Source organism: Electrophorus electricus, chromosome 15, assembly GCF_041902795.1.
Source record: "Electrophorus electricus isolate QZ-2024a chromosome 15, ASM4190279v1, whole genome shotgun sequence".
Lineage (NCBI taxonomy): Eukaryota > Metazoa > Chordata > Actinopteri > Gymnotiformes > Gymnotidae > Electrophorus > Electrophorus electricus.
This window is the reverse complement of record NC_137511.1, coordinates 20464233-20487154: the sequence shown is the minus strand read 5'-3', so window position 1 is coordinate 20487154 and position 22922 is coordinate 20464233. Positions and strand designations below refer to the sequence as shown.

Below are 22922 nucleotides of genomic sequence, written 5' to 3'. Positions count from 1 at the left end.
TTTTATCCAGCAGTAGCTGAGGCTTAGCTCCTCTGGTGTTCTTGCCAGTGCCTTTTTTGGCCCTGCTCATGTATTAAGCCATGTGTCTACTCATCTAAGCCACAATGATTCCAGACAGGAGCTTTCATCTTGTTGAGGCAGGTTATTGGATGGAACTCAATCAAATCAAAATCAAAATTGATTTCTATTTTTATATTTACTTATAATAGCCATTAAGGGCAACAGAGAAGTAGTTGGCTTGGGTGGAGGTGTGGTGGGCTATGGGAGGGGACATCAGGGAGTGGTGGAAGTAGCGAGTGGTGATTAGGCCTAAAGGGAACTGCCCTTTTCTGGGGGTCCTTCAGGATCAGGACTGTCCGGCCATTCAGGGTGGGTTCTATCCATTAGCATCTGATTTATTTGTGTTGCCAGGTGTATATAAAGAGCAGTCAGCTTCTTCAGCCAGTAGGCATAGACCATGTCTTGGACCTGTCCAGTTCTTCATACTTGATACCCTGCCTGGATGTCTGCTAGTGTGATGCTTACTGGATACTGTTCAGGGAGGTTGCTGTGGTCAGCTCTCGGGTTCGATAACCTCTGGACAATGTTGTGTGATACCTCCTTCTCCTTTATGCCATTCCAGTATTGTTTAGTCTCCAGCTTTGGGGGGGGTGTGTTCTCATGATGTTACACTGTCACCAAGAGGGCAATTTGGATGGCCCATCGGAGAATATCCTGTTTATTCTCATGGCTTCTACTTCTCTTTGTATCTCTTCATGATCTGTTAATCTGTTAATCTCCAAGGCCTCAGGTATGGACAGATTGTTGCACTTCTCAGTTACATTTATCACTCCTTTCTGCATTTATGATATCTGGCTGACTTTCTGTGTTGCCTTTATCTTGGCCTCTAAGTATCAGTGATACTGTAGCATATATCAGCTGGTTGGTCACAGTGATGGTCACAGTAGTGGTTGTCTGTAGTGCTGCATTCATATCTTCCAACAGCCTCTCAGAAGCCTTCTTGGTCTTGGTAGTCTGCTACGACCGATGTCAAGGTTAGCCTTGATCTCAGGTCAGCAGCTCAGGTCAGCAGGAGGTGTTGAGCTTAGTGCATAGGTTCATTGGCTCTTGGTTCCCAAACTTGGTGTGTGTAGATGATGATGATATCATTTCTCCTCTAACCTGGCTCCACCTTGCCATAGCATTTGTGTTGTACCTTGTCAATTTCTAGTTGTGACAGCAGTTGCTGCTTTTAGATGTTAGAACACTGAGTTAGTAGTTGTTTCAGTGTTAGTCTAGATGTTTTGAAGCATCCATAGTTCCCACATTCTCTGCATATTCCCTGTCGCACTCAGCTCGCTTGTAGAGTAGCATTCCAACAGTCCTCTGTTCTCCACTCTTGTTCATGAGTGCATTGTATTGTTTCCAGTGACCCACTTTTTATCAGATTGCCCTGTTCCCCCAACATCTGACACAGTCCTTGTTGACCTGGGTGACATCCGAGCCAGTATGACTCTCTTATGCTCATCTCTCATTGTTATTGAGGTAGGCGGACAGCAATAAGGAACTTGCCTAAGGGACCACACTGCAGATGCCCTGGTCAAGGCGTCAAACCTCTGGCTGGCTAGCTCCGTGGATTACACAACTGACTTCAGTAGAGGCAGTCAGGATTTTAAATCACAACATATATCTACGTATTTTTTAGTGAAATCTTACTTGCACTATACTTTGGCTATAACCAGTGAATTTTTAACAAAAAGGATGGCCAAAAAAGTAGTTAATCTATGTCAATTTATGTGTACATTAGAATGCCGTCATGTAATCAGGTTGCCTGGAAGTAAGAAGCTTAAGATATGGCCATGGATTAATTTAATGCATCTTAGTGTTAATACATTTTCTTTACCTGTGAATGATTGACTGTTTAATATGCAAGAAAAAGTAACAAAAATGTTCATAATCAGTATTGTGATTTTGGTTGAACCCTTTCTTTACTTCAGTCCAAAGCAGCTTTGTTTCTCAGCTGATGCTATAGCTCATTGTGTATGTCAGCACTCAGATTGGGTCATGTTTATATATTATACTTACAGAATGCAGATATTGCTAAAGCAAGACAGCATATGGCAAAGACACATTCAGATGGCAGAAGAATCACTCTCAGATCCGTCAGTGTGCGTTCACCATGTCCTAATGATTGAAAGAGAAACGGCGATCACTAGGACTTTCTTTAAAGAAGATTTTGTGATTGTAGAACATGCACTCTTCAACCGATAAAACACAATTATGTAAAAATATGATCATATCTTCATGGAAATGCTGCTATGAACAGACTGATACATGAACAGACTGAAACATACCAAAGGTATTCTGATCTATTAATGTGAAGCTGCAATTTGCTATAATATAAGAAAGTATATGTCTGCATAACAATAATAATAATAATAATAATAATAATAATAATAATAATAATGAAGAAGAAGAAGAAGAAGAAGAAGAAGAAGAAGAAGAAGAAAAATAACACTAAAATATAATACATGTATAAGATTACAAATCAACACTAAACAGTTATGAACTGTAATTCAAAGAGTAAAGCAACATTTTGTTTAATTTTCATAGGTTACATAAAAGTGCCATTTATACATACACACAATTATACTAATTAGTAAAGGAAACAATTTAAAATGCAGAGCTCACTCACGTGTTTTCAGGATCAGTTCTGCTATTAATGAGATGGAGTTCACACAAATGAGCCCGACTGCCCCAAGCATGTGTACAATTGTATATAATTGCCCTGTAATATCATGCAAAAGAAAAAATTTATTAAGATCTAATTTTCTGAAGAAAACACTGACTTGCTAAAATAGTTCAGTTAATCACACAATCAATGGGTTAAACACACACATGAGGTTTAGTTTGGAGCTCAATAGTGAAACTGCTGAAGTTGGATGTCTCCTGATGTCTCCTGATCAGTCCTGATCTGACCATCAGGCTATTGTTACAGACAGAGCAGCATATTTCTGAAACCTTGTAGAAACAAATAAATAAGATTTGATTTAATGCACTTTGAACCACTATAATGAAAACACTATAATGGACACACTATAAGGTCATTTATAAGGTCACACTATAAGGTGCGTGTGTGTGTGTGTGTGTGTGTGTGTGTGTGTGTGTATAAATGATTATCATACACGATATAACATTACTCTGCAAAGGTTGTAGGCACCCATGAAATTACATGGCAATAAGTGTTCCTTTACAGGTAAAACAATCATATAAGAACAATATAACAATAACATATAAAAATAACAATATAACATAACAATAACAGCAACAACAATAATAATAAATATCTTGGGCATGACGTTAAACTGCATCCAACAATGAATACACAAACAAGAATAAACCCATGCCACATTGCATAGGTAAACAAGGGTCACGTACTCCAGTGACTGCTGAACAAGCTGTAGTAGAAAAATCAGCTAGTGATTGTCCTGGTCCTCATGTAGTTACCTAATCAAGCCTCAATCTCAAGATGATCTATATTTTATGGCATCATCTACACAGGCAAAGTCCACCATATGGCTAGTAAATCAACAAGACTAAAGTGGGCTATGTAGGAGTACTACTATGCTGTTGAGAACAAGTTTGTTTACCACAAGGAGATGGATCAATAAAAAGAAGCTCCAGCTGCTGATGTCCAATGACAGTGTCCCACACCTGAAACCATAGTTATGCTAGAGAATGTCAGAAACAGCATCTGTAATTACCATCGCAGTCCCCTCGGAAGGTGACTCAAGACCCGAAATCAGACCAAGAACAATCAGCAAGCTGCATGATACCGTCTCATTAGCCATAACAAACCATTAGCTTAACAAACCATGCCTTACAAAGGCAATTTGTGAGCAAATAGCAGCTGTGAATCAAGTTCAAGTTCAAGTTCATGTTCAAGTTTGGTTTATTTGTCACATACATAGTCATACACATTATAACTCACAGTGAAATGGTTGAGAGTGCTCTGTCCAAACTGAGAAAAAAGAAAACAGGGGTGCATAGAGAAATATATATATCAGGCCCTCTTTGATATCCAAGAATGACTAAGTTAACCTCACTTCACCAAGTCAAAAAGCTGATGTAAGCAACAGCTACCGTTAATGCCAGAGACTAAAAATCATGACATGAACCCAGAGATTAATCAACTTGGAACAGAAAGAACCGGAACAAAATCAATAAGCATCTGAAAGACCATCCTTAGTGAACTGAAGAAACGAGTCAAAAGCAAACAAGTACACGTCCAGGCCAAGCTCATATTTCACTGAGCAAAAATGCAGAGCATTTGCATTGCATTTTTTAGATTTCGCTCATCTCTACCAAGAAATAAAAGTGAAGCTTCAGGCCACGACTCAGCGACTGAGGAGGTCCACAATGAGAAGAGAGCAGTTCTGATAAAACAAGTTCTTTGGTGAGGATGCTAAGAAATACTACCAGGAGCTCAAATGTCAGAAGAAGTCCTCATAGAACCAGCAGTAAAAGAGTGAGTCAAGGAATTCTGGCATGGAATCCTGGAAGACAGCATTGCCCACAACATATAGCAATGTGTAATAAATGTCTAAAATCACCATTTGTACAATCGTTTACTGAGTAAAAGTGTCTGTCACTCTAATTTCGCAAAATCTTAGAGGGCCTAAAATGTGACTGAACAATATATATATATATATATATATATATATATATATATATAAAGCTTCATGGAGTATCAATATGTCAAGCTTCATGTGTGCAAGAAAAAATGTCCTTAAAACAACTATAACCAAAAAATTGCAAAAAACAAAAAAGTCTCAACTGCACAGAACCGTATTTAATATGGCGAAAAACATATGCATTGATCACCAGTTTACTTTCACACAAAAAAACTAAGTAAATATTTACTAAAGGACTGTAAATTGTGTCAAACAAAAGTCATGACTATTGTATTATAACATTGTAAAATAACATTAATTTAGCCATTGATCTCTGTAATTTTCATATTCTTCTTCAACAAAGTAATCAAACCCCTAAGGCTCTAAACTTCTGCAGCAGTTATCTTTTTGCACAACATTTTAGCTAGCTAACTAGATCTCAAATCAGCGAGGGAGGAAATGTTTCTGACTTGAAGGGTTAATAGTTAATAATTTCATGATTTTTTATTGGTCACACAGACTGACACACAAATTATGACACACAATGTTAATAAACCTCAAATCTGAATATTTACGTGAGGTTTTGGCTTTCTTAGAAGAATATCTATGTGTGCATAAATATTGCGCAACTATTATTGTGCAGAATTATTATGCAACTAAATGAAAAACTGACATTTTCCCATCTCACTTGTCGATTTTCATCTGTTAAAGTGAGAATAATAAACAAACAACTCAAAATTTACAAATAAACATTTCTGACATTAAAAAAAAATCAGTGACCCATATAGCCACCTTTCTTTTCTTTTCATAAGCCTCCCATTGATTCGGTCAATCTGTTGACGATCAACTTTTTGTGCAGCGGCAACCATAGCCTCCCAGCAACTGTTCAGAGAGCTGTACTATTTTCCTTCACTGTAAATCTCCCATTTAAGAAGAGCCCACAAATTCTCAATAGGGTTTAGGTAAGGTAAGGGCCATGTCATTATTCTTTCATCTTTAAGGCCATTACTGGCTAGCCATGCAGTGGAGTACTTCGATGCACGCGATGGAGCATTGTCCTGCATAAAAATCGTGGTCTTCTTGAAAGGTGCAGACTTTTCCCTGTACCACTGCTTGAAGAAAGTGTCTTCTAATAGGTTTGGCAATAGGTTTGGGAGTTGATTTTGAGTCCATCCTCAACCCAAAAAGGTCCAACTAGCTTTAATAATATCAGGCCATAGCAGTACCCCCACCTCCACCTTTCTCTGTCTCTGACTCGATGTGGAGCTCTGTGCCCGTTACTGATCCAGCCATGGGCCCATCCATCTGGCCCGTCAAGAGTCATTCTCATCTCATCAGTCCATAAAGCCTTTGAAAAATCTGTATTCAGATATTTGTTGGCCAAGTCTTGATGTTTTACCTTATGTGTCTTTTTCAGTGGTGGTCAGGTTTCAGCCTTCCTTACCTTGGCCATGTCCACACCTTGTAGGTCACAGTTTAGGAATATGACAGCACTGGAGGATAATGGGTTCCTGGATGCTTCATGTTTGATTCTTCACAAATCTTTGGCAGTTAATTTGTGTCTTTTTTTCCTCAACACATTTTTTGTGACTCTGTTGATTATTTGCAACAAACGTTTGATGGTTCTGTGATTATACCCCAATATCTTAGCAATTTTAAGAGTGCTGCATCCCTCTATTGACCCCTTTGGCCCAAGGAAAAGAAGCTGCCTAATAATTTTGCACACCTTGATATAGGGTGCTGATCTCCTTATGTCACATCCTCCCTCATTACACAAATACACATCATCTGATATGTTTAAATCCAAAAAGCATTCAAGTTTATACAGCTTGGAGTTGGGAAATATGTATATGCTCTCCAAAATATCAATATTAGCAGTCCCGGGAACACAGACTAGGATAAGCTTCTAATGAAATAAAGTTTTTAATGAAGTAAAAACAGATAAAGGTAGTTAAAGAGCAAGTTAATGGTGAATTGGAGAGCAAGCAGAGAATGTGTAATCTGGAACTGAACAATATATAATGTATAAATAAATCCTACTAAAAAGTAAGACATTTTTATATTGTTTCTTTTCAGTGGAAACTACAAGTAGGTGTTGTATCCAGACTTTAGTGCCTGTAACACAGTGCACTTTTGATTTGTAAAAAACATGAAAACATCAAACACACTAAAACACAATGAAGACCCGCATCTTGTCCACGAACAGAACGAGAACAGAACTTAAAATCAGGAGAAAAAACAAGAGAAAAGATTTTTAAAAATAAATACATTTTTAAGTCGTCAAAGTTGAAAGAATAAACTTGGAAGAATTTTACATGGTGCCACATTTTGTTTAAGCAAGTAAATATATACTTTTAGCACCATCTTCTTGGGTATTTAAGATTTTGTAAAGGAATACACACACACACACACACACACACACATTTATTTCCCTTTGAAATATTTGCAGTAGTACTTACCTGGTGATTGTTCTGTCTCAGTGTCATTAGAATTAGATCCTGTGTTGGAGTGAAGCATAAAGCATTGTGCATTAGATTTAATTATGCATGCAAAAAAGCAGGACATGTGAAAATAAACTTTAACCCATTGATTTCTCACATGCCTTGGCACTCGCTTTGTTCTATATTTTAAATAAAAGCTAATTAGGAACATTTCCAGACACAATATAACATTCCAAAGAGGTTCACTGTAGATTAATGTACAAAGAGTTAAAATAATGCAGTTATTAATCAATGTAGAACAGTGTTTTATTCTGAAATTTTTATTCTGAATTTTTTTTTAAATTCTATTTCTGCTGGTAATTTATTTAACCTTCAAAACAGAGGGAGTTTGTGCATTCGCTGTGTCTCATCATAATTAGAATTAGATCCTATGAATGAGAAATTAAATGCGAATGAAATGTACCATTCCACAAAAAGATGTACTGGGGTACATATCCAACTCCAGAGGTAGGGGGCTTTTATGCCCTCAACAGAGGGCATTTATACTTACCCCATAATAAACAAACAACTCAAAATGTACAAATAAACATTTCTGACATTAAAAAAAAATCAGTGACCCATATAGCCACCTTTCTTTTCTTTTCATAAGCCTCCCATTGATTCGGTCAATCTGTTGACGATCAACTTTTTGTGCAGCGGCAACCATAGCCTCCCAGCAACTGTTCAGAGAGCTGTACTATTTTCCTTCACTGTAAATCTCCCATTTAAGAAGAGCCCACAAATTCTCAATAGGGTTTAGGTAAGGTAAGGGCCATGTCATTATTCTTTCATCTTTAAGGCCATTACTGGCTAGCCACGCAGTGGAGTACTTCGATGCACGCGATGGAGCATTGTCCTGCATAAAAATCGTGGTCTTCTTGAAAGGTGCAGACTTTTCCCTGTACCACTGCTTGAAGAAAGTGTCTTCTAATAGGTTTGGCAATAGGTTTGGGAGTTGATTTTGAGTCCATCCTCAACCCAAAAAGGTCCAACTAGCTTTAATAATATCAGGCCATAGCAGTACCCCCACCTCCACCTTTCTCTGTCTCTGACTCGATGTGGAGCTCTGTGCCCGTTACTGATCCAGCCATGGGCCCATCCATCTGGCCCGTCAAGAGTCATTCTCATCTCATCAGTCCATAAAGCCTTTGAAAAATCTGTATTCAGATATTAGATCCTATGAATGAGAAATTAAATGCGAATGAAATGTACCATTCCACAAAAAGATGTACTCGGGTACATATCCAACTCCAGAGGTAGGGGGCTTTTATGCCCTCAACAGAGGGCATTTATACTTACCCCATACTAGCCAAGTCCTGGTGTTGATAGAATTCGATTCTGTGTTAAAGCGAGATGTGTGAAGGAAAAAGAGTTAAATTAATAGTGGAGCTCATGGGAGTGAATAAAATGTGCAAATTCACTACAAATGAATATCCTGGGAAACATAAGCATCAGAGGTAAAGTTAAAATATGGAAAATGAATATTAGCCCATAAATCATCTAGGGGAAAATACTAATGTGTCTATGAATGACAGATTCAAATACACAGGCCATGAGCCAAATAAAAGATTTGAAAGTTATGAACTAATTAACTCAGTGTCTTTCTTTCCTTTTATAATGACATAACAACCCCTAGGTGGTGTGCACGATGAGGCAGAACACACACCACCTGAGTAAGACATGTTTAAAACAAAGACAAGAAGAAGTGAAACCAAAACATAAACAAATGTCCCATGCTCAACCACCACTGCATGCTAGCATGTACCTGCAGGGGGATGGCACCGTGACAATTACAAAACAAATCTACCACTTGAATATACAGATTAACTCAGAATTTCAGGCATTCATGTGTAAATATAGCTGCATAATTACTGAAAAATATGTGAACATGATCAAAATAACTAATACTGTACCACGTAAATGATCAAGATATTTAAAGCATGCAGTCAAAGACAAAATGTGGAGATACTTAGTAGCACAGGTCAATGCCACACGTTCTGTAAAGAGGAAAAATATTCGATTAAGATCAAATATATTTAATCATTAAAATAGAATGATCTGAAATATGTAACTACAAAAAAATTAAAAGGAAAATATTGCTTGGAAAAAATATTTGAAAAAGTCATTACTAAATTTGTACTGGATGATCCTTATGAACTTAAGAAATACTAAAATGTCATACAGTCACATGTTATGTGCATTTTAAAAATGTTTATTGGTTATAACCAAAGTAATGCATGTAGCATTTCATATGCATTTATATGTAATGAAAATTTTCATAAGCATTTATATGTAATGAGCATTTGCATATGTCTCAGAAGCAGATAGCAGTGCTTTTGTCCTGAATGACCAGAAACAATGTGAGAGGGAACGTTATCAGGCTAAATTCTCAAATTATTGTAAATTATTACTTTACCTGTTTCTTCTATGAAGAATGTTAGAAATTTTTAATAAATATGAATTGTCAAACATCTCTATAATTTTATAAATACCTAATATGTTATACACCGAATATATAAATGAATCATGCTCACTCATCAATATTCCTACAAATGTTTTTTTTGTTTTGTTTTGTTTTGTTTTTTTATTTTTTATTTAGGGTTAAGAACTCTTTGATCATCCATGTGGACTTATCTTTAATACCCTGATTAAAGAGTCAACATGTGGCTGCTGGTGTAGGAAAGTGAGATGTTAGGATCATCCAGTACAAAAGCATCACATTCTCCAACATTCAAAAGTAATGAAACAGGATTTATATCTACCTTTATCACCTTCCAATAATTCATTATGAAGATAGACTGATATTACTGTACTTAGGAACTCCAAGATACACAGAACTGATATCCAGAGCAAAACTGCAAAAGACAAAATGCTATAGAAGGTTTTGGCACAAATTGCAAAGTTTTGTTTATGTCCAGTCATAGAAGACCAGGCTTTTGAATGGAGAATGGCCTATAAATCTGAAACTGATCTGGTAAAATTGAGATTAAATTAAAATGGCATTAAGGATTTGCCTTCGTTGCCTGAAATAAGGAAAAAAATATTCCATTATGTCCACAACAAGAGGGGAAAAGGTTTGATAGCACCAACCTTCTTAATGGCAGATCCTACGGTAGTGGATCACCTCTTCTTTTCTGTGAAGCATCATAGGTGCTGCCTCAAGTGATCACCTCTTGTAGCCTGTCATGATCACCTCTTGTAGCCTGTCACATTTTAATTTATTGTTAATTTATAATGACAATTTTCATGATTTAATTTATAGTTTTACAAGCTGCCATGGTAGAAGAAAAAAAGAAAAAAGAAGCAAACATTTATATTTGTTGGCATAGAACATCTGGATTTGGCCCTCTAACTGACATGCTCCCCTGGTCTACCCCTTCACCCACATGCTGAGATCCACCACATGGCTTTGTGTCTGTTGTCATTTTGTTGGTGTGTCTCCATGTACTTTCTGTCTACATTTACATTTCCCACATATTGCCTGATATGTATGAATCATCTAAAAGTTCCTTGAGAATAAACTTGCATTTACACTTGGCAAATTGATTATACTATTCAGAATACACAAACTATTAATAGATGTACTTACATGGAACCCCCTGCTGAAAACGTAACCAGCATAGAGGCAGCAACAAAATAAATCCCAGGACAATATTGGCTGAAAATAAGAAAAATAAGAGAATCATGCTTTTGTTATTTATTGTTTTTACTATTGTCAAAAAGCCAGGTTGCTTTATGCAATACTATTATAAAGCTAGTGTCCTTTTTCTTGATTCATAAAGTATTTGTCCTGACCCGATATGAACAGCATGTCCTAACTTTGTATGGAGGGATTTTGGTGGCTTTAATATAAATAAATACACACAAAAAAAAAAATTTAAATGATCATTGTTACGAACCCCAGGAACAAACCTCAGCCTTGCATAGCCACACCCACTGGCACTCACCTCCAATCTGACTCACCTGGATTCTAGCACACACCTGATTCCCATTCCCCTCATTACCACCCCCTTTATAAGCTTCTCCTCCCCGTGTACACGTCACGAAGTATTGCTTTACTTATGTGGTGTACCAAGCGTTTCCTTATCCTGTGTGTCTTCCCGGTTATCGACTCCTGCCTGCTTTCTAGATCTCATCTCCTGCCTGACCCTTGGACACCTCCCAGATGCTACACTGTTTCGATGCCGGACTGACACGACCACACTTACCTTACCTGTCTGATTGGATCGTCTTCTGTGTGTGTGCAAACATTTTTCATTATATTAAATTATTATTTCATTTAATTAAATTACTTTTCAATAACTTGAATTATTTATTATTATTAAATGTTTTAAATGTTTTAAATTACTAAATTAATTATTTAAGTTAAAGAGAACATTATGCTCAAGAAGTTCACATCCATTAATAATTAAATTATTAATGAATTCTCATTTTAATAATTTATTTATTTACTTATATTAAATATTCATATTCTTTCATAATATTCCCCCAATTCCCTTCAGACATTCATATTCTGGTACAACAATAAATAGTAACTTCAGTAGCTAATACATAAACTAATAGGCTACAGCCAAATGCAGTCAGATATATAAGTAGGAAAATGTATTCTGAATTTTCAGATTATTTTAAGTGAAGTGTTTGCCACAGAGAATATTTGTGTATACAATGGTTGAAAATAATATGGTTGTATATATTGCAATTAAGCTTGGCTCAATGCACAACAGTAAGTAAACTAAATGATAACTTACCTATACTTTTCAAAGAATACCAAGTCATAATCATGAATATCCTAAATAAATTGTTTATGCATATACAGGTATATATGTTGTTCGGGGATCCTATAAAACAACAAAAAATACATATTTTATACTGCAGAGCAACAGAAGGATAAGAATAAGCACCCACCTACTATGTGACTCTGCAAGGTAAAGTGTTTCTGATGAATAACAACAGTGACTCTACTTGGTGATGTGTTTCTGGTAAGCATCTCTACTGTAACTCTACATGGTAAGGTGTTTCTGTTAAAGTGGCTGATGAATGTATAAGCTGTCAGTTATTTCCATTCTAGGCTTTTCTCTGTGTAAACTGAGCATCCATACATTGTGTTTATCCATAGCTGGAATGGTTCACTCGTTAACTCATTCACTATTCACTATACAGTGTTTGCTACATAGTGAACTGATTAGAGGACAACCAAAAACCTTTTTGGACACTATGTTTGGAAATGCTGCTCAAAGTTATATAATACTTTATGACAATAAATGGTCATCTTTTTATCATATTAATGACATTTCATCTTTTGGTCCTCTTGTACTTCCTATTTACTTTAGCCCTACATTGCTCCTATATCTGATCTCTTTTATTTCCATTATTTTGTAAAAATAAAGTAAACAAAACACCTTTATGTTGGAAGCTCAAGAGGAACAGCAGAAGCAGTAAAAAGAGCTGGGATGCCCAAGACAACACCATAACAACACTATCAGTAGTGCTCTGGATGGCTTCATATTTATGCCAGTTATGCACAACCAAACCGAGAGCAAAATAAAACAACATCTTTTAAATCATATATACTCAAAGCTGAAGCAGAATAAACTTAACAGATTAATGCATTTATTGAACTGTGTAAGCCACTCTATACTTTAATGAACAGCTTGTTTCTGACATGTCATCAAGACTGGTATGGCTTGCACAGGGTTTAAGATATGATTAAGTCAGTTGATTACTGATGGGGGAATGGGGGTAGAGGTAGGAGTGGGGGGGAGTGATGCAGGAGTGCAGGTGAGAGTGGTGGTGGGGGTAGGGTTACTCTGTTTACTCTAGGGTTACTCTGATTACTCTAGGGTTACTCTGTTTACTCTAGGGTTACTCTGTTTATTCTAGGGTTACTCTGTTTATTCTAGGGTTACTCTGGTTACTCTAGGGTTACTCTGTTACTCTAGGGTTACTCTGTTACTCTGTTTAATCTTCATCTCATTTGTCTATGAACCCATGTTCCAGGAATCAACTGACTTTTACATCTATGTTTTAACAAACTGTAACCAGGTCCCTTATGTTCCTAACAAGTACGTTCTGTCATGAAGAGTAGCGTGGCTTGTACTGTGTTTAAGACATGCCTTAAAAAAAGCTGATTACTGGGTAACTGTGGTCTGTATAAAGCATATAACACAATGCATCTCACGTCTGTCAATGATAATAGTTCGCTGTAAAATACTTTGTTGATTAAACCTAGATTTTCCATCCTAACTGCAGACACTCTGTCACTAATATAAGCCTTCCTGCATTAAACTGTAGAGCAGTTACTGACTAAACAGAGTCTCTTATGTTAACAGGAACTATCTACCCAGTGTCTGGGAAATGTTTACATATACAACTATTCATACATACTTCTATAAAACATCGAGGTAGCACATGCATTATGGGGGAGACAGGCATGTAAGAGGCTAATAGCATTTTAACCAAAAGACATGCAGCACAATTCACTGTTGGTAAGAGTTAAGAATACCAAATGGTCATGACGGTTATTGATGCATGTGTATTTTGCATGTGAACAATTTTTAATTTTAGATTTTCTGTTTTATAGAGTTGACTATTTTAATTTGCAAAGCAATGATACATGAATCATTGTAGATCAGTGGAGGAAATCCAGATTTAATCTGCTAAAAGTTATATTTTATGTTATAGTAATAGTTGAAGTAAGAAAATATTGAAAAGGATGTTTGACACTGGATACCTTTGCAAGGTACTGTTCAGTTCCAATAACAAGCTGTGGTTTAGCACAAAAGAAATTAATTGTTTAAATTTCATTATATAATTTGGCCCAAAGATTTTGGTCACAAGATATAAGTAAGACAAATCAGTGCATTCAGAACATTCAGTTCATATTATTTTGAAAGTTGATATTGATAGATGTTATAAAAAAAGTCTGTTTATATTTATAGATACACAAACTGTTGGCAAGCAGCACTAGAACTTTGTGTTCTTGAAGAGAAAGATAAGAATTTGCTCAATCAATTTAGCGATCTAGATGCTTTAAATACTAATAATATTTATGATGATTTAAAAATACTAATAATACTACACAGCAATAGCTAACTTTCAAAAACTTGGTTGGTCAGAGTTGCTTCGTTGAGTGTTTAGTGTTGTTTCTGTGCACACCACTGTAGTTGGTCCATTATTCTTAAAACAGTCAAATTTAAATGTTTTTTGCATTTTGGAGCACACAAGGATCATAGAAATTACTCAAACATCTACAGCAAGTATCAAATTACACTACAGAGAATTATTTACATTTAGCTGACACTTTTATCCAAAGCAGCTTACATTTATGACCCTTGAGGGTCAAGGGCCTTACTCAGGTGCCCAGCAGTAACAACTTGGTAGTGGTGGGGCTTAAACCAGCAACATTTCGAATACAAGTCAAGTACCTTAACCACTGACCTACCTGCAGCTAATAAGGTGACAATGATTGTAGAGATAGGGTAGTTGTATTCAAAGTAACAGAGTAGTTGATAAAGTGCATTTCTTTTTATATATATTCATTAACTTCCATCATTCCCTGAAAGACTGCTTTATATAACATACCCGGAAATGTCTTGAAATGGGAAATAACCCAAAGCAGGGAAAGAATCCTTAAAAGATTCAGAGATGAACAAGTAGCCACCTCAGCAAGAAACCCTGCAGAGAAACCAAATAATTAAATGTTAGTGATAAGCCCTTCACAGTCAAAACAGAGTGTTACAGCAACAAAATGAGCTTGGGTGGACAACCACATCAGGCCTTTGTGTGTGTCTCTGTAACCCAAAACTAAATGACATAGTCCAAGAGCAGTGAGCTAAGAAATAACTAACAAAATATACAGCAAGGGATAAAGAAGTGAAGTGAGTGGCAGAGGAATTCAGATTGATCAGTGAGAAGCAACAACTCATTCTGGCCAGAGTCCTCACAGGAAACATCTAAACACACTTTAGCATGGGAGTTGATGGAGATGGTAATGGGCTGTTCATTAAAATGTTCATGCATAGTCTTTAATCTCATCAGGAGGGTGAGGAACACATGCAGATGAAGCGCAGATGGACGGTCATCCTCTATCTATTAAACTTGCTAACACATTGTGAAATATTACAATAGTTATGTAAAAGTTAGCTATGTTCAGTTAGTCATTTGTGCGATAGCATTAATGTGTTAATGTGTTAATCATTTCACACTGGTAATTTTTCAGTCAATTTTGCATGTTCTAAAAGACTAGTGTAGTACATCAGTTACTGCTTTTGTTGGAAAGACCATTCCTAAAGGTATGCTTCATTAAGGAGTGGCAACACATGCTACATCTGACATCACCAACAATAGTTCCAGAAAGACATTGGAGCGAATGTAGTCAGTGACTGTTCCTCGTTATTCACATTTCTTGTGCAATGGCGTCCTTGACCTGATGTACGTTGATTACCTGCTGTACATTTTAGTTAAGAGTACATGTTTGGCCATTGTCAATGTTTGCTTGAGATCTAACTTAGAATTGACTGTTATAAACACATTACGGTATTAGCCTACTGAGTTGCTAATTTTATACTCTTATTATTCCTCACTAATGATGTTTGTTATGTTATCTTGTCAAACTAGTTTTAGAACTTCACATGCAAGAATATAGAAGGACTACCACATTCTCCCCTTCTAGAGGGCAATGATGGAAACCTAATTAATTAATGCATATTCATATTGCATAGCAGATTCACTGTGAATATATTACTCTATACGAATGACTAGCACTGATGATGATGGAATGATTATTTGAATGTATGCTCTGTTTTCTTATTCCGGACCGTACTTCTCATGCTCCATACTTCACTCTTCATATCCTCTACATACTTCTCACTTCATATTTTACACCTCAAATACTTAACCTTTTGTCTAAAATGAATAAACCTGAGCCTGTGTGTTAATGTGCATAGTGAATGTGCTGGTGTGCAAACATGCCTCATATGTTGCATTGCTGAGTTTTATTAAAGAGTTGAATATCACTACTAACACTCCAGTGTTCTGACTGACACTCTGAAGGAGGACAAATCGCCCCTTAGAACCTGCCTCATTATGCAGTCCACTTGCCTTACCTCTATCAAACAGCTTTATCTAGGTGAATAAGCAAATTTCTTGCATTTTTCAAACAGCCAGGAAATGAAAATGAGATTATTACAATTTTCATCTGACCTAGACATCTGTAGTACTGGCAAAAATTAAGGAACCTCTCCAAGTTTTCATCTCTAACAAGAAGTTACTATTATTGCATGTTTACCGATTTATGAATCAAGCGATATCAAAATGTTAAAATTTAACAATATATCCTGTTTTTGCTATATTGATATTATTACAGTTAACATAACAATAACTAAAAAGTATAAAATATTAACTACAAATACCTACCCTCAGTCACACCCCAAAGAATGAAGGCAAGGGCCAAAGCAATGGTTGGACAGCAGACAAATGTGCACTGTAGAGCCAAGTCTGATTTGGTGTTTTCTGTAGAGGAGATAAAACATGTGCATACAACTTCAAAGCGTCAACTTCATTAATGTTTCATAATGTTTCATAACTTCTTAATTTTAGGAATAATCAAATCAACCTGACTTACTGTTATTTTTTATAGAAGTGTATGCTGCGTAATCTAGCACAAGTAAAAGTACAAATGCCAGGATACAGAAACACAACACCCCTGTATGCATATTGGAAAAACCTGTGTGGCACAGAAATCAGTGCTTATACAATGTCATTCAAATGTAAAAATGAAAAATGTGAATGAAAAACAGAACCACTCCTGACTTGTGTAACTCTATTTTCTATTATACTAATTTGTGCTTCTAGCTGTGTTTGTTTTTCAAAATTTGCATGGTGATGCTACTTTTTGAAATGCCAGGCAATGCATTAACAATAATATATATATATATATATATATATATATATATATATATATATATATATATATATATATATATATATATATATATATATATATATATATATATATGTGGGCTACAACTAACAACTATCTTGGTAGTTAAAATATCTATTGATTGTTGAGGCGACTAATCAGCTATTCAGATTGTAGGTTTCACAACTAATAAGTGGATCTTATTTATGTAGCAGATTTTAAATACAGATTGATGTTTTAGGCATGTGCTAACTAATACTAAAGGTTATAAAGATTAATATTTATATGTCTTTGTATATTTCTGGTTTTGTAAGACAAAAAATATACATCCTTTTCAATTTCAGTATCCATTTTTTCTGTTAAAATTTAAAAGAAGGACAAGCAAAGTATCAGCAAGAGAATAACAAAACTACAGCACTTTTCCTTAATCACATAAACCAGCCATCTAAATGTCAAAGAAATAAAGAGGGTGATGGGATGAGAGGACAAACATAAACACACCCACAAATGATTTGAATTAATTTGAATGCAACCCACATTGGGCAAGCATGCACAGAGTTGCAAAATGTTTTGTGATTTAGAAACTTGTGCACTCAACAGCAACATTGTAAATGACACTGTGCAACTGTAAATGTTGCCATGACAACAATGCATTGTTTAAGATGGCAAATTTAGAGCAGTAATGAATCCGCCATACAAAGAAAAAAAATTATCTCAGTACAGAACCTGAGAATGTTCTGCATTAAACTATGTGGAAAACTGCACTCACACTGCTACTGTCATATTAACAGACATTTCCTTACCATTCCCACAAGAATGTCAGAAAGTAAATATTTTCTTTCTTGTTTTAATACCCTTGGATTAAGTTACTAATATTCCAATTCCATTGCAATTATTTTGTATGTTTGATGGCATTAATTTATTGATCAAGAAAAAAGTATTTCAGAATGTAAAATGTTATAGCTCATAACATGGATTAAAGTGGCTAATTTTAACATTAACACTAGATAGCTATCTAGCTAACTAATTTATCGAGAAGACTCTTCATCATCCATGTTCTTCCACTTCAGATGCTCCAGCGTAACTGATGTCCTTGAGTAGATGGAGCTCAGATATGCAGGGATCCCTGACAGTGCTTCTGGTTTAAACAGATTATGGTTTAAACAGTGTTGGATTCTGGCTTGCTACTGTTTTTACCCTCTTGCTGTAAAATCATTAATGGAGTCATAGCTCCTGAGCAGATGGATATTTGTACATTCCTCAAGTCCCAGCAGTGATTCACTACATATCTGTTATGCCATGTTGTGCTCCAGCTCCCCTACATCACCCACATGCTTTGCACCACACCGAGAACAAAAATGCTTACTCACCCAGCTGCTGTACTTCCACTGTGGTGTTAGCTGATAAGTCTTCATGGAATACTTCACATATGTAGAAGCCTTTGTCTTCAGTCTGAATGTTCTTCAGCCTAAGCGAGAAGTTTCCTTTGTGGATTTCCTCACGGCTGAAGAGCTCAACTCTGTCTCTGTATGTTTCATGGATTGACTCTGGCACAGTCTGACCATTTATAAATTGCAACACTACCATGTCTTCATCTGTTTTCCTTTTCTTCCAAGAGACTTCTTCAAGCTCCTCAGGAGGGATGTGGGAGTGTACAGAGCAGTTCAGAGTGCTGTCCTCTCCCGCATATACAGAAACAACATGACCTCCAGCCACAGTCAAATACACTAGAAGAATAATCATTTGAAATATTAAAGTTCTAAAGTCTCAGATAAAGTCTCAGTTGTTAAGTCTCAGATCAGACAATAAAATTGCACAATATATTCAGTTAATTCCTAGCTCTAAAAACTAATAAATATAATATTTAAAGTATAGACAACTTCATTTTTCAAGAGGACAATTTAAACTGTGTGACAACAATTGTGTGAATATTCACCCACCACTCATCTTTATTTCAATCAAGGTTTCATTAGATTCCTGGTTTCTGTAAACAGCACACTTGTAGAGTCCTGTATCCTTAGTGGTCACATCTGTAGGTAAAAGAGAGAAGTTGCCACGGGCAATGTCCTCAATAAAGAAGTGTGCCCTATCATGGTAAGCCTGGTCCTGAGACTCTGGTTGACTCTCTCCATCTTGGAACAAATGCACAATCGTTTCAGAGTCTGTTCTTCTCCACTCCACTTCCAGCTCTTCCACTGGTATGGGAGTTTGAACATAACAGGGCAGTATCACCGAGCCTCCAGGTTGGATAGCCAGAGGACCAGAGGGGCCTAACACATGGAGCCCTAAAATAAATTAAAATAATAGCAATTTTGTTAATGTGTCATGTTCCATTTAAAATATTTAAACAATCATTATTTGACTCACTGGCTGCATGCACTCTATTCCCTTGTACATCTTCCTTGTAATTTACAGTGCAAATTAGTTGAGACAACTTGGCCGATGACAATGTTTGGTTTACAGATTTGCATATTAAATGTCCAAAGGTATAATATTTTCCTAAGGCTTCACACACATTGTCATATAGTCGAACAGACTATGGGGCATCAGCCTGTATATGCTAATGAGCTGGAGAGAGGACAAGCAGAGGTTTGTCATGAGTGCTAAAGGCTGAAATGGTGGCATTTACATCCCTGACACTAACAACCTTCAAGTTTACAGTCCAGTTACCAGCCAGCAATACCAGAATTTAAACCAGTAGCCCTCCAGTAGATAACATGCTCCTCTTTAACCACCAGACCATTTGTATTCAAATCCGGTCCTGCATTTTGTAACCCCTTGTAGTTCATTAAATGATTATTGTAACTTGGGCACTTGTCACACTCCTAAATGAAGAGGGTGGAAACTCTGTAGGACCTGGAGGACTGGGATCTGAATACCACTGTACTCTAGTACATAGAGAGAATAGAGAATAGAGAATAGAGAGAATAGGCTATGCAGTATTACAAACATCAGGTTCATTAAATGAGTCCTCATGAACAGCTGGACATGCTGATTAATACTGTTCCTTGAAGTTTGGTTTTCTTAGTTGTTATGTGGATTGTACATGTTATGTGGATGTGTGTCTGCTAGGCCTACCAATTCAACTGCAGTGATAGTGTAGTATATGTGGCATTAATCAAATATATCTACCTGGCACAACTACACATTATATTCTGGCTAATATCATAAGATTCCACTTATTTTCAGGGCAAACGTGCCACTATGCCAATATTTCGTAGCACACGTTTACTACAATGTAAACATTTCTATTGATGCCATTAAGTCAACGTCTTTCTTATAACTTTCGTTTTCTTTAACTAGATTAAAAGTTGTTTCAGAATTAAAATTCTGGGGTTATACAAACTTAAATGAAAAAAAGGGTTATATAAAAAAAGATATTACATCGGATGTGTTTAAATATTGTGAACAAAAGACTTTAGATGCACATTGAAATCTATGACCATAGCGATTGGTTGTTTTCTGTGTTTCTTAACGTGCACATTTAGTGATTTTTTTTCTCTTTTCTCTTTAGAGATCTGACTTTTGTTGTATTATGCGCTTAGTTACTGATTCTACTGGCTCACACGGCGCGTTCAACTCGTTGTAGAGCTGGGGGGCGTTACCCATTGTGTACGTCGCCACGTTTAACACTTCTCGCCGTTTATACAGTTTAGTTTAAATCTAAAATAAACTAACAAAAAAGAATAATGTTTAAAGCATAGCGTACCATTAGAGAGAACAACGACCGACAGAGCAAAGCAAATAACGAGGCTCGTCTTCATGTTTGAGAAGTTAGCGGTCTTGCCATTTGAACGGTGAAAGCTTTTACTTTCGCTTTCCTACAAATACGCAGAATGTTATACTGAGTGGATTAGAATAGACAGAATTCCAGTCGACCATTAACTACACAGCACTCTTCACCGCAAGCGTCAAGGAAGAATGTGATTGGCTCAATCTTATTTTCTGAGAAAAAAAAAAAAGATCTGAAGTTCTGCCATTTTGCAGGCTGTTATGCTAGATACAGTGGTGCAGACGTAGTCCATTAGTCCACTAGGATGTTTTTTTTTTTTTTTTGGTCTGATTGTTTATCTAAACACTTCAATGCATTCATTCATATTGGCATGATATTAAATGTGAAGCATCTTTAAAAGCTGTTAATACAGTAAAGGATACCAAACACAATTTAAAATAAATTGTATCAAGTCTGAATTATTTGTGTCCCACCGTCAAAAAAACATGTGGTTTTGCATTCTTGTGTTCTCCTTTCCCTACTCTCCCTCTCTCCCTCTCTCCCTCTCCCTCTCCCTCTCCCTCTCCCTCTCCCTCTCTCCCTCTCCCTCTCCCTCTCCCTCTCTCCCTCTCCCTCTCCCTCTCCCTCTCCCTCTCCCTCTCCCTCTTCCTCTCCCTCTCTCCCTCTCCCTCTCCCTCTCCCTCACCCTCTCCCTCTCCCTCTCCCTCTTCTATTCCCCCCCTTGTGTTAAATTTATTGTCTGTGTTCCCTCCATCTTTGGTCACCTCTCTTTCTCTCTGTTCCCTCCCTCTTTCTCTCTGTGTTGGTCTTCATGGAGCGAAAGCGCTTCCCTGACCTCAACAGAGAGAAGAGCCTATTGTTGGGATGCGTGGGGTCCTTCACAATCCCCCTGGCTTTGGTCTGGCACCACTTGTGATAGATAGTCTGCAGGTAAGGAAGTTCCATTTGAATGATGTGCTCTGCTGAACGCACCAGCCTCTGGAGTGCTTGTCTGTCCTGCTTGGTGCTGTTCCCAAACCAGGCTGTGATGTTCCCTGTGAGGATGCTCTCAATATTGCAGGCGTAGAAGTTCCGCAGCACCTTGGAGGGCAGTCTGAAGTCTCTTAGGTGTCTGAGGTGGTAAAGACGCTGACGAGCCTTCTTTGCCAGGGAGTTGGTGTTGCGGGACCAGGACAGGACCTGTGAAATCTGAACTCCTAGGTACCTGAAACTGTCTACCCTCTCCACCGTGGTTCTGTTCCTCACAGCTTGGTAGTGCCGCTGCTGCTTCTTGCTGTAGTCCACAATCAACTCCTTTGTCTTGCTGACGATTATTTTCCTGGCAGCAGTTCTCCAGGTGTTTAATCTCCTCCAGGTAGGCCCTGTTGTCCAAGATCAGGCCCATGACGACGGTATTGTCAGCAAACTTGACAATGGTGGTAGAGCTGGAAGTGGCCATGCAGTCGTAGGTGTACAGTTAGTAGAGCAAGGGGCTTAGAACACAACCCTGAGGAGCTCCAGTGCTGAGGGTGAGGGTGAATGAGGCACAGTTGCCCACCTGTACTGATTGTGGTCTGTCTGTTAGGAAGTTAGAGATCCAGTCACGCAGGGACGGATGCAGTCCTAGATTCTCCAACTTAGTTGTGAGTCTAGAGGAGATGATGGTGTTAAATGCTGAACTGTAGTCAACAAACAGCATTTTAACATAATTACCCCTCCCTTTGTTCAGGTGGGTCAGGGTGGTGTGGAGCAGATGTGTAAATGTGGAGCAGTTGTGACGGTATGCAAACTGCAGTGTGTCCATGGAGGCTGGCAGTGAAGAGGTGATGAAGTCACTGACTAACTTTTCGAAGCACTTCATCACGACCGATGTGAGGGCAACAGGGCGCTAGTCATTGAGGCTGGAAGGTTGAGGTTTCTTCAGGACAGGGTCGATGGTGAATCGCTTGAAGCCGGATGGGACGATACCGAGCGTCAGGAGAGAGGTTGAAGATGTCAGTGAATACCGGGGCTAGCTGGTCTGCGCAGGCTTTGAGGACACTACCGTAGATGCCATCCGGTCCCGCTGCCTTCCTGGTATTCACTCTTTTGAACACTCTCCTCACATCACTCTCCGTGATGATGAGAGGGCGCTGGCCTATGGTGGGCTCTGTGCATGC

General features: G+C 37.4%; 2 protein-coding genes across 13 annotated transcripts in view; both read right to left on the bottom strand.

Annotated features, from left to right (window-relative positions):
- The window catches only part of LOC113568944 (uncharacterized), a 66443-nt gene that overhangs the window by 5412 nt on the left and 38109 nt on the right, over positions 1–22922 (bottom strand). For 7 of the 9 annotated variants that reach the window (XR_014117253.1, XM_081697932.1, XM_081697933.1 and 4 more), the window contains 3 exons: positions 7112–7150; positions 2675–2767; positions 2065–2163 (listed from right to left, as the gene is read on the bottom strand). Coding sequence is in view for 7 of the 9 variants with exons in the window: in XM_081697932.1 (XP_081554058.1) it covers positions 2065–2163; positions 2675–2767; positions 7112–7150 (231 nt within the window). In the remaining 2 variants the exon portion in view is untranslated. Of the gene's footprint in view, positions 1–2064; positions 2164–2674; positions 2768–2877; positions 3001–6556; positions 6872–7111; positions 7151–22922 lie in introns of those variants that run through there. The other 2 variants (XR_014117254.1, XM_081697938.1) reach the window with 2 other exon arrangements.
- Positions 7468–21097, bottom strand: LOC145651345 (uncharacterized). Of its 4 annotated transcripts, XR_014117261.1 has the most exons (11): positions 20761–21097; positions 18992–19336; positions 18422–18778; positions 16547–16642; positions 14714–14806; positions 11881–11970; positions 10722–10790; positions 9895–10335; positions 9046–9129; positions 8432–8470; positions 7633–8309 (listed from the first exon to the last, which is right to left on the bottom strand). XR_014117261.1 is itself a non-coding variant. In XM_081697970.1 (8 exons), exons 1-8 carry the CDS (start codon positions 20813–20815, stop codon positions 10322–10324), a joined length of 1119 nt encoding a protein of 372 aa, XP_081554096.1. In that variant the 5' UTR covers positions 20816–21097; the 3' UTR covers positions 9166–10321. The 4 variants fall into 4 exon arrangements, 1 of the variants encoding a protein (XP_081554096.1); XR_014117260.1 differs by lacking the exon at positions 7633–8309 and adding an exon at positions 7468–7521 and having other exon boundaries at positions 8432–9129; XR_014117259.1 differs by having other exon boundaries at positions 7642–8309; positions 8432–9129.